This window comes from Vicugna pacos, chromosome 33, assembly GCF_048564905.1.
Source record: "Vicugna pacos chromosome 33, VicPac4, whole genome shotgun sequence".
Taxonomy (NCBI): domain Eukaryota; kingdom Metazoa; phylum Chordata; class Mammalia; order Artiodactyla; family Camelidae; genus Vicugna; species Vicugna pacos.
The window spans coordinates 3,462,236-3,474,560 of record NC_133019.1 but is presented as its reverse complement, the minus strand read 5'-3'; the positions used below and the strand labels follow the sequence as shown (position 1 = coordinate 3,474,560).

At 46.8% G+C, this 12,325-nt stretch overlaps 1 protein-coding gene across 11 annotated transcripts in view; it reads right to left on the bottom strand.

The window, feature by feature from the left end:
- PRDM10 (PR/SET domain 10) overlaps window positions 1-12,325 on the bottom strand; it is a 74,558-nt gene that overhangs the window by 36,744 nt on the left and 25,489 nt on the right. For 9 of the 11 annotated variants that reach the window (XM_072953768.1, XM_031670348.2, XM_072953765.1 and 6 more), the window contains 4 exons: window positions 11,319-11,378; window positions 3,707-3,932; window positions 1,646-1,887; window positions 87-290 (listed from right to left, as the gene is read on the bottom strand). In XM_072953768.1, the coding sequence (XP_072809869.1) occupies window positions 87-290; window positions 1,646-1,887; window positions 3,707-3,932; window positions 11,319-11,378 (732 nt within the window). Of the gene's footprint in view, window positions 1-86; window positions 291-1,645; window positions 1,888-3,706; window positions 3,933-11,318; window positions 11,379-11,535; window positions 11,568-12,325 lie in introns of those variants that run through there. The other 2 variants (XM_072953773.1, XM_072953772.1) reach the window with 2 other exon arrangements.

Genomic DNA, 12,325 nt, shown 5'->3' with positions numbered 1-12,325 from the left:
CAAGGAAAAAGTAAAAGTATGAAAAGCATGAAGCGATTGCTGCTCCTCACAGAGGCCCCGCCGGCCCCGCCGGCCCCGCACCGCACCTTGAGCTCCTGCTTGGGCTCCACATTCTTGATGGTCGTGTAGTACACGTGGTGGCCGTACTGGTAGGCCACCAGGTTCTGCTCCAGGTGGTTCTGGGCCGGGCGCACAAACATCATCCAGTTGCACAGGGTCTCGTCGGACAGCTCGAACCACAGGTCCTCGTGCAAATCCCTGTCCTTTCTGTCCCCTTTATCAAGAGAAACCTGCAGCCAAAGGGGAAGTAAAAAGCCACACACACAAAAGCTTTAATACGATACACACTCACGAAATACCACACAGGACGTTGCTCCCTGAATCAGCCGTGTACACTGCTTCTTCCCTTTGTGTCTAGAAAGATACTGGAACTGTGTCTTGCCAAATGTAAAAGGGAAAGGACACTTTCTGAAGACAAACTTGCAGGAGGATTACCCAGCAAAATCTGAAGGTTAATGCTGACCATAGCTTTGGTTGGTATTTGATCATCAACTAACACACCAAACAAAAAAAAAGCTACTAATAAGCCAGAAAATGCAAGCAACCTGCTCTCCAGTTCATTGCAAGTTGCTTCCCTTAGGGATTCAACTGCATTCATTTACAAGGCGCAGCCTGGTGGCAGGTCTTCCTCTTGACAGAGGAATTGTCGTTCCTGGCCATCTTGAGCACTCACCAAGGAAATCTCCCCACAACAGCTGCTGATTTCTTAAAAAACACCCCAGGTGTTCTCCCTTCCCACCCCGCTTCCTGGCTCTCCAGGAAGCAGACAGCAGAGGGGTTGGACAGAAGCAAAAGCATCACACATAAGGAACGGGCATCAGTGTAAATACCGCAAACTATTTTTTAACAAAAGATTCAGCAAGACAGACCTGTTTCAAAAATTGAAAAGAGCTTTTCCTGAAAACTTTGTGGGCACTCAACAGGTAACATGAGTCTCTGCAATTCTCTTTATATTCCAAAATCAATTTGGGGGGGAAAAAAAGCCGTCAAAGCCCCTATTATGGGCTGAATTGTGTCCTCCAAAGTTCAAATGTTGAAGCCCTAAGCCCCCAGGAGCTCAGAATGTGACTGTTTTTGGACGGAGGATTTTGAAGTGGGTGATCACATCATTAGAGTGGGTCCCAACCCCATCTGACCGGTGTCCTCACAGGAGAGATCAGGACACACAGCGACACATCAGAAGCACCTTGCAGACAGGGCCAACCATGTGCCAAGGCAGCCAGGGGGCAGCCACCTGCAGGCCAAGGAGAGTGGCCCCAGAGGGGGCCAACCGTGCCTGCACCTTGCGCTGGGACTTCCAGCCTCCAGGACTGAGAACCACGGTCTGCCTGCCAGTCTGTGGATTTGGTTAAGGCAGCCCCGCGGACGGCCCAGCCCCTAAGAACCACGCCTCCCAGAATCAGTCCCAGAATGCTCAGGGGTCTGGAACTACAACCTCCGCGCTATCGAGAGACAGGAAACGTCTCCACTCAAAACAAGTCAAGCCTGGAAAGAAAAGCAGCAGCCAAGAACGCTACGCGCTGGGGAAGCGCGCGCCCCGCACGGACCACGGGAACGAGGGTGAATCGGGCGCAGCCCAGATTACCTTGAGGTGGATGTAACAGTCCTTCAGCTCGGCCTCCCGGACCAGCGGCCCCTCCACGGGGCCGAACTGGGTGCGCTTGGGGATGCGCCTCTTGGAGAACACGCCCCCCAGGAAGCGGTCGATGTAGAGCACCAGGGGCAGGCTGGCCCGCGCGCGCGTCAGCACCGGCCGGTTGGGGATCGGGTGCAGCGGGCCGTGCTTCGGGCACACGGAAGAGTGGGCGTTGTTGCACTCCTCGCACCCTGCGCGACAGAGACATCCTCAGCGGGGCGGCCTCGGGGAGCCCGAAGCGGAAAAATCCCCAGATCTGCGTTGTCAAGCCAAAATTCACTAACGCCTGTGACAGCCCTGCCCGCTCAGTTGTAACACCTGACTCAGCAGAGACCCGGAAAATCCTGCGGTTTTCCTCTCAAGCCAGGCGGAACCAGCTCATGGCCTGTCAGAAATCATACGCAGGCCGTGGCTTATTTCTGCACTGGATATTCACTGGAAGAGTGGGCACCAAATTTACAAACCAAGCATAACATGTCAGAAAAGAAGAGCTTATTCGGCTAAATGTTGCAAACTCCGATGAGACGAAATAGGTGCATTTTATAGTACATAAATTATATCTCAGTAAAGCGGTTTTTAGGAAACCTGACAACACTTCTAATCAGTTTCCTCGAAAGGAGCGTGGAAGCCGTGTTGCCTGGGCGTCTAAATCACACAGGAAAAGTGCCGTGGAGTTTGAGACTCCCGTGCATTTTGGGTGAAGCCAGATAATGCTTCGTTCACTTGGATGGCACAGTCAGCCCAGCCCGGACACGTATCTGCAGCTCATCCTGGGAGTGGGCAGCCAGCCTCGCACCCCCACACAGCCCCTCTCTCCCCGTGTCACCCCTCTGTCAGCTGACCACCAGGACGAGATGTGTAAAGCTGCGAAACAAGAAGAGTGCCTGGCCCACACAGAGATCACACTCGTGACCCTTAACAAAGCTAATGAACCAAACATGTTTTGCCCAACCCTAGCCACGTGATGACCCAGCTTAGGGAGAGGTATTTTCAGTTTCTACGGTTCTCTGATAATGGAGAGCTCCTTTTTATTAATACTTACAGGACAAAGTGACTTTATGTATGTTTGACTAAGGCACTGCCTTGAAAATTTACGAATTCAAAGAAAAACAGAATGAGGAAGTTCTCTATGGGGCGTGGAGATGAACACCAGCCCCATACACACTGGCTCACCACCACCACACAGACGGTCCCGGGAGAAATATGGTGCGGCCACAAAGCTCGGCAGAGCCACAGTAACTCAAAAGAGGAGATAAGGACTTTGCCACATATGTGTGAAAACTGATGGCCAGCAGCAATGACTTGGCAGGTGGGAGCAGGACCCCACAAGCAGACAGTATGGACAGACAGGATGACCGTGGGCACCTGGAGCCAGACCACCTGAGTTTGAATCCTGATCCGTACAACCGCCGAGCATGACCTCAGGAAAGCTGCTGGCTTCACAAGACCATAGAGAGCATTACTCGAGTTAACAAATGCAGAGCGCTGGGGTAGCTCAGTGGTTGAGCACATGCTTAGTATGCATGAGGTCCTGGGTTTGATCCCCAACACCTCCATTAAAAAAATAAACAAAGTGAAAAGAAAAAATGTAGAACGCTAGTGCCCGGAGTTTCACAGGCTTCTTTTTATAACAGTTTTTAAAGGTTGTTACAAAGAGAGTTTGGTAGCAGAGGAACTTGTGAAAGCGGAAACGGCTGGATCTCCTGGATGGGACAGAGTCATGGTTCAGTAGCTGGAGCTCTGGGATCAGAGGCTGAGGCATATGCCTGACCCCCCAGCCCCCACCCCTGGGCCACAGAGCAGGCTGCCCGGCTTCTTCCGGGCTTCAGCCTGCTCATCAGTGAAGTCACAACTCCAGCGCCAGGGTCAGTGCCTCCGTGACCCGCTACCTGAGGACGGGGGGGCGGAGATGCACGCCGAGGGGCAACGACTGCACACAGGGTGCCCCCGGCAAAGGTCAGCCCGCCTGCTTCCGGGTGCAGACTCTCACAGGGAGCAGCTCATACTTACACAGGTCATGCGGGTCGAAGGGCCGGGGGGGATCAGGTTCCCAGTCATCCAGGTCAGTGTCTTCACCGTCTTCCTCCTCATCATCCTCAGAATCCTCATCCTCTTCCTCCTCTTCCTCCTCCTTGGCCTCCAGTCTTCCCATGGGGTTCTGCAGGGTTGCCAGAGGGTCTGAGCCATCCACACCCTCAATTGAAGGCAAGACCTGGTTGTGCACCGGCAATGAGGCCTGGACAATGATTAATCGTAAAGCCATTAGCACTGTCCGTCTGAGTCAGCGGGCACCTGTGCACACAGAACCCAGGTCTCGGTGGAAGAGGCTCTGCACACCAGCTCCCTTCCAGGCCCTGGAGAAATCACCTCCGTTCCCATCCTGGGTGGTAATGAGCAGTCTGTGCTCATCTTCGCTGTTTCAGTCCCACATCTGGGCTCCTCTGGTGCCAGCGAGAGATTCAAACCCCACAAGGCCCTGGCCATGTGCTCGGGACCCACATGCTGACCCCACCCCTTCACCTCAAGTCCCATTTCCTTGCTCTCTCAAGCTCTTCCAAACCTGCTTGACAGGCCTGCCCTGTCCCCCCAGAGACTCTGAATATGGAAGTCACCCTTTCCATGACCTCTTAGAACACAGGTGCCATCACTAGTCTCTACAGTGGCACTCGGTTTCAGGTGGGGGGGTCCCTCCTGCCTTTGCAGGGTGGCCACAACATAGCGCAGGTGGAGAGACCTGACCCACTGTCAACCACGTGGCTTTGAACTGAACATGTGGTCCAGGATGCAGCTGGTGGGATTCAATGGGTAACGGCTCTCCTTTCACACACTCCAGAGGCAGAGGTTTGTAAGTAAGAAGGACAGAGATGCCCGTTTGTTTCATCACGCTGAAGGTGGTCTTTTGCAAGTAAGTCACGGTTTGGGTCATGCGTTGGATTAATGCAACTTTACCAAGTACACGGGCAGAAAATAAATGGCACCTTAAAAAGGTCTCTCTCCTCCTAAATAAGCGTCAGGGGCTGTATACCGCCCAGATTCCTCTTACGCAGCCAATTTCCCCTGCCCCGTTAGCGTGATTAGTCATACTCAAGCCATGTCCCCTTCCTGTTCAATAAATAAGACACATGTCTCCAAATGTCTACTCCCCTTTTCTTTATCTTTCCCCACCTAGAATGCTCTCCCCTCAGCAATCTTCCAAATAAACCCTGTCATCCTCCGCTTTCTCCTGAACCATCTCTGTTCTCTGCTCTGACCTCCCGCTCCACGACACCGTGCAGCCTGGCTTCGCAGTTCACTGCTGCACCCAGCAGGCAGCCCCATGGCTTTGGACTAGCTCACGGGTGGCTCAGGTGGGGTCAAGCCCTCCCCGACTTTCCACTCAGGTTAGACAAAGTCAGTCTACCCTCTGCCACTTGAAGACAGTTGCTCCAGTATGTCAAGACCAAAACCTCTAATTCACTGAATCATTTCTCACATGGCCAGCCTTGCTTTGTGCTGACAACTGCCATGTTCTACTGCAGACCCGTTCTGCGGGTGTAGGTAACTGAAACCCCTGAGTCCTCGTGTCCTCTCAAAGAGCGTACTGAACCATGTGTCTCCTCCTCAAGACTTAGCTGGTTTTTACGTAAATGGGCATTTACCTCCAGTAAATTTCATTTTACTGCATTTTCCGTCCCTCCAGTCTGCCAAGATCCTTTCGAATCTCGGTTCTGACATCTCACACCTTAGCTATCCCTCATGGCTTTGTACCCACTGCCAAAAAACATCTACTCTTCAATTACTGTGCATTTTCACTTGAGCCCGGCTTGCCTCTCCAACTGCACTCAGGGAAGTAGACCATACGCTTTGGAGTCAGATTTGGCTCAGAATCTTGGCTCCACTGCTTAGCAAGTTAATAAACTTCTCTGAACCTGTGTTTCTTTATCTTTAACCTGTAAAATGGGCACAAGACTTACCTCATAGGTTGTTGTGAGGATTAAATGGAACAATGTGTATATGAGACCAGTAGTAGAACGCCTGGCATTGAGTAAGTGCGTAATATTTATTTTTATTACTAGCATCATCGTTGTCTTCATCATAAGTTCTTTAAAGGACTGAGGTGACATCATGTATTTAATCTACAACCTTAAGAGGCTGCTGGGTTTAAAGACTTAAATATAAGACATGAGACCATAAAACTCCTAGAAGAGAACCATAGTCAAAACATTCTCCGACATAAATTGTAACAATATTTTCCTAGGTCAGTCTCTCAAGGCAAAAGAATCAAAAGCAAAAATAAACAAATGGGACCTAATCAAACTTAAAAGCTCTTGCACAGCAAAACAAAATAAAATGAGACAACAACCTACAGAATGGGAGAAAATATTCATAAACAATGCAATTGACAAAGGGGTTAATTTCCAAAATATACAAACAGCTCATACAATTCAATATCAAAAAAACAAACAGCCTAGTCAAAAAAATGGGCAGAAGACCTAAACAGACATCTCTCCAAAGGAGACATACAGATGGCCAACAGGTACATGAAAAGATGCTCAACATTGCCAATTATTAGAGAAATGCAAATCTAAACTACTATGAGGTATCACCTCACACCAGTCAGAATGGCCATCACCAAAAAGTCTACAAATAATAAATGCTTGAGAGGGTGTGGAGAAAAGGGAACCCTCCTACACTGCTGGTGGGAACTTAAATTGAGGCAGCCACTATGGAAAACAATATGGAGATTCCTCAGAAAACTAAAAATAGAGTTGCCATATGATCGAGCAATTCCACTCCTGGGCACATATTTGGAAAGGACAAAAACTCTAATTTGAAAAGATACATGCACCCCAATGTTCACAGCAGCACTATTCACAACAGCCAAGACATGGAAGCAACCTAAATGTCCACAGACAGATGAATAGATAAAGAAGATGTGGTCTATATACACAAAGGAATAATACTCAGCCATAAAAAATGACATACTGCCATTTGCCACAGCATGGATGGACCTAGACATTATCATACTGAGTCAAAGTAAAATAGAGAAAGACAAATACCATATGATACCACTTCTTTGTGGAATCTAAAGTGTGATACAAATGAACTTATTTACAAAACAGACATAGAAAAAAATTATGGTGACCAAAGGGGAAAGCAGGGGAGGGATAAATTAGGAATTTGGGATTAACAGACATACACCACTATTTATAAAACAGATAAACAATAATGGTTTGCTGTAGAGCACAGGGAACTATATTCAATATCTTATAATAACCTATAATGGAAAAGAATCTGAAAAACTAAATATATGTATAACTGAATCACTTTGTTGTACACCTGAAACCAACACAATATTGTAAGTCAACTATACTTCAATTAAAAAAAAAAGGCCGCTGGGCAGGTAGCATGTATTCAATGAAAAGTAGTATGTGGGAATATATTTGGCCCTCTGGGAAATGACATCAATCCCTTTAGGCATCTAAAGGAACTCTGGGGCTATTCACAGAAACATCCATGAATCTACGTTTTGCATCTAAGAACTTAAACTCTACAGAGAAACAGTATGTGTGTGTTTACAGGATCTGACCTGCTATGGCAGTTAAAGGTCACTGCCCAACACCTGAAACCCTCAGGCTCCAGAAAGCAGATAAAACCAGTTACCTCATATCGCATGTGCATGTTTTAACATGCATTCCTGTGACCTAGGAGCCCAGACTGTTACGTGACATTCCGCCTGTAGCTCAGGGCCTTTCAGAAGTCTATACAGGAGGACAACGTTCGGGGAGATGCTTCTGCTTCAACTTCAACCACAACAGAATAAAATGCCCACTGAGGTGAGGACTCGACAACGAAACAAGAAGGGACCTCTGGTGATGAAACTGTGTTTGCCCCGCTCTGCATCCACACTGACCCTCGGCTCCCACGGGCTGCGTCAGAGCGCAGCTTCGATATCACACTTTACTCCACGCTACTTCAGTTTTACACCAGCATTAGTGATGAATGTTATCACACACTGAACAAACCAAAGCGTAGATCCAACCGCTATCCGCATACATTCTCTATCTCCTTGCAGAGCCAACCCGAAAAAATGAATTCAGCAACTCAGAGTTACTCCCAAGAAGCTGCACTGTATTTTCTACCAACAGATGCTGCTGGAAAGACTGTGGTCGGGCAAGTCTGGCTCCTGGCCACTGCTGAGAAAGCTGACATTAAAACAGACCAACAACCTCCTCATCCCCGGGCTGGAACCCTCCTCAGAGGCTGTGGCAAGGCGCAGGCTGGAACACGCCAGCATCACCTAGAGGCACTGCGGCTAAAGCACAAGCTGAAGGTACACCTGCATTATGCAAACTACCATTGAAAAGGCATGGAGAGTGTGGGTGATAATCGTTTCTAGGTAAGAACTCGGTATTCGAGATGGCATAGACCATAGCACACGGTAGGTATGCATTACCGATTTTTTAAACTAACAATTCAAATTCAACTGACATTTCCTGAGTGCCAGGCATGTATCTAAATTCTCTAAATTCCTCTGAGGCCAGATAACTTGACCACACAGCTCCTGGGTGGCAGAGATGAAACTCACATACTGACTCTGCCCTGCTTTTCCAGTCCATCACAATGGCCCCTGCAGAGGCCAGTCTATTCAGGGAGGAGGTGAATACCACACACACCTTGAGTACCAGAGCAACCAGGCAACACACCTGCTCCTGGGGCAGCCGCCAGGCAGCAGGATGGTGAGCAGTTCTACTTAAAGGAAGAGAACGGTAACAAAAATTAGTTTACTCCTGTGCATTTTGTCACAGACAATAAAACGTGGCGAGAGGAAAAGGAATTTGTTAAACTCATGGTACATTTTCTCCTTCCCACTTAACATCACTCTCTGTAATTATTTCTGAACTACAGAATGCATTTCCGGATACAATTTATCTGAGAGTGAAATATGAGACTACACTGGACGGCGGCGAACACAACAGAATGCTCTGGATCCCTGCTGAGACCAGTGCTGAGGGCAGCATATTTTCCTCCCAGTGTGTGGGGAGTCACACATGCTCCTTTTCAGAAACAAAGCGGAGACCGTGCTTCTAGGTCTGGAGAGAACCGGGGCCTTCCTTACGGACGGGGGAACGCATATATGAAAAAGGCTTCCAATGGATTTTTGCCACCACTTAAAATAATTGAAAATAGGAACCTTCTTGCAAAAGAAAAAGAAAAAGAAAAAGCCCCTGTCATCTAGGTTAAACTCCCATGCCAACTTCTATCCAGAATTTATCCAGGTCATGGAATAAACTGACAGTCACCGAAGTGCCACAGCCAGAAATGAAACCGTGCCAGCTGAGAGGAAGCTGCAGTGGAGACAGAGGCTAAGCCCACAGTTACACCGCCTGGGATGCCGGGTTCACGAAGCCATCTGAGGGCAACTTTCCTTCTGTACAAACATGAAACAGGCAGATTGTTTCTGGAGACTGGGGAAGATGAAGGGCCCTTTGAGGTGCAAAAGGTGACAAAACCTCTCATTAAAACGATGCCTTAATATTAAAGCAACAAAATACCATTTTGCTCATCAGATTGGCAAAATTTTAAAAGAATGCAAATGCCCAATGTGGCAAGGGCATGTGGAAGTAGGCGGTCTCATATAAATTTTTTCAGCATCTGAAAAGCTATTTAGAATATCAAAATAACTCTCCCATGTATAATGACAAATTTCACATGTACATCAAATAGAGAGAACAGTAGAATAAATGTTACGTACCCATCACTCAGCCCCAACAATGGTCAACTCATGGCTCACCTTACTTCACCTGTCCTCCCAGCCACTGTTCCCCTCACGAGACTGTTTTGAAACAAACCTTAAACGTTATACATTTTCATTTCTAGGTAGTTCAGTAGCTCTGTCTAGAAGAAAAGGATTTCTAGACTTCACATACTGTCGCACCTAAAAAACAGTCTTTCCTTAATATCACCAATATCCAGTTGTTGTCAGGATTTCCCCAACTGTCTCATAACTTTTTTTTTTTACAGTTGGTTTGTTCAAATAAGGACCCACACAAGGTCCGCATACTGCATCTGACTGATACATCTCTAAAGTCTCCTTTAATCTGTAAGCTCCCATTTCTCTTCTTTTTCTCCACAATTTGCCTGTGGGCGAAACCAGGCCATTTGTCCTGTAGGGTATCCCACAGTCTGGCCATGCTGGATGTGTCCTTGCCCGTCTTGTAACTTATCCCACTTTGTCTGTGCTTCCTACAACGTGGCAGTGAAAGCTACAGACTCAGTCAGATTCAGGTTCCGTTTTGGGGGAGGAACACTTTTTACGTGGTTAAAATGCAGGAGGAGGTTCATTACACCAGGAGGCCTGTGATGAATGCTCTCCAACTTGCAGAGGGGTGAGCTGATCTATTCATTACAAAGTGCCTCATCAGCTTTTTCCTGACAGCAGGAGATGAAAAATGGTGATGCTCTAAGCCAATCATCCCCCTCCTTTATTTATTACTTGGATGCTTCTGTGATGAAATTTCCCTCATCAAGAATGGGGTTGGTGCCCTCATACAAGACCCAGAGAGCAGCCGCGTGCTTCCTGCCCTGGGACAGCACAGCAGGAGGCAGCCGTCTGTGAACGGGAGGAGGGCCCTCACCAGACAACAACCCTGTTGGCGCCTTGGTCTTGGACTTCCCTGCCTCCAGACCTCTGAGAAATCACCTTCTGTTGTTTATAAGCCACCCGGTGTTTGGCGTTCTGTGGTAGCAGCCCGGATGGACTAGTTGATAGACTTACCTCCCCCACAAACTGTAGATCACTACCTGCCAGGAATAAATGCAACCATAACTGACATGACAAGGAGCCCTAATTCTCTCTAAACTTCATAAATGACACTAACACAACTATTTTCATTTTTCAAATTTTAAAATGGAAGTATCCAAATCCTCTTCTAAAAAATTTAAAAAGCAGGAAGTGCTTACTAATGCGAATTTACTTGATAATCACTCGTGACACTGAGTGGTGCGGCCAAACAGCAATCACACCAGCCAACAAGAAAATAAAAGTATCTGGATTCGCGTCCCCTCCAGGGTGAGACCGACAGCACGCAGCTTCTGCACCTTCGGGATCACGTTCACAGCGTGGAGGGAAGTAAGGAACGAGTCCCTCCAAGTCAAATATGGTAGATTAGAAACATGGATAAAAGGGAAGAAACGTTTTAAAAGGAAATCAAGAAGAACGTCAGCTTCAGAAACTATAATGAGGAAGGCTGCCGCCACATGCCTTTACAAGTTAAGCAGGAATTTCCCCACAATATTCAAAAATAGAACAAGTACTAAAATGTTTCCAAATTTCCATAAAGAGACACTTTTAACACTCGGGATTATTCTTTGGAACTTGAACCAATATCAAGTTGATATGCTTATTTTTTAATTTCCCTGACAAACCATTTTGCAATGCCAGGCTATCTCAATACATCCTGACTGAAGTGTGTTAAGTGTCCTGTTCTGCTTTGTTTTCACTAATGGAACTAGAGAATATTCTAAATACTTAAGAAACAGACACCCAGAGAACGCACAGTGCAGAGGGCTGGGGCATTCCAGGGAAGGGTAACTTCATAGCATCACCAAACAACAAAAAGGCAAAAAAGCAACTCCTTACCTGCTGAGCTGTAGCATCCTGCTGGACATAAGCTACCTGGCCTGGGTCTGTAAACAGAGTCTAGAGCGAAAAAACAAAAAATGATCAATAGATCTTTAGACAACTTGTCTACATGGAAAAAATTATCCTACTGCTAAGCACCAAGTCTTGAGAGAGTTAATTCCCACATAACTAGTAATACTTTCATTAATAAAGAAGAAACAAAGAGTAATCATACATTTAAAGCCTTTCATTCAGGTGGCTCCAAAGAGATTGCGTAAGCTAACCACCCCCACTGGCGAACATACTTCCTACTTCACGATTTTACTCTAAAGCAAAGTCTCTCCTGAGACTGAATGTCGCAGCTAATTACAAAGGCATCCGTGAATGAGGGTGCAGGCATTCACACGTAACACTGTATCACAGGGGGAGACTTGTAATTAAAAGAGGGTGGTTGCAGATACACCAACAGAAGAGTACTCTGTGCCCAAGGACTACAACTGTTTCAAACACAAACGCACACTCGTTAACCGAAGAGAAGTAGAAGGAAGGTGAACTGAATTTAACGTCCCGAGATTATTTTTTGGACAAAGCCAGTAAAATCATAATTTCAAAAGTTCTCATTATAAACACATAATTTGGGTCATGATGCAGCAAAGCTAGCTAGAGGAAGGAAAATCTTCAGAATTATTTTAGCCAGAGTATCTCCAATCCAGAAAAATACTCTTTTCTCTAAAGCTTTTAAAAGATTAATTTGCCCAAGGCTTTAGCAAACCCATGGGCATAAGAACTATAGTTAAGTGTTGATTCCAGAAAGTTGTAAAAGGGAATTTCAGCCCAGTGTCAGATTTCTTATATTTGGCATTAAAAAATTATCATAATTCGGACACTTAGTAACGTAGGAAAGAACTAAAAGCTAAGCACAAGTCACCCTTTACGTAATCTCTGCTAATATTGGCAGGGGATTAAAAACTGAGAAGGGACATTCCAAAAGTACCAGCTGACTATTAGGCGACTTCACCTCTGTA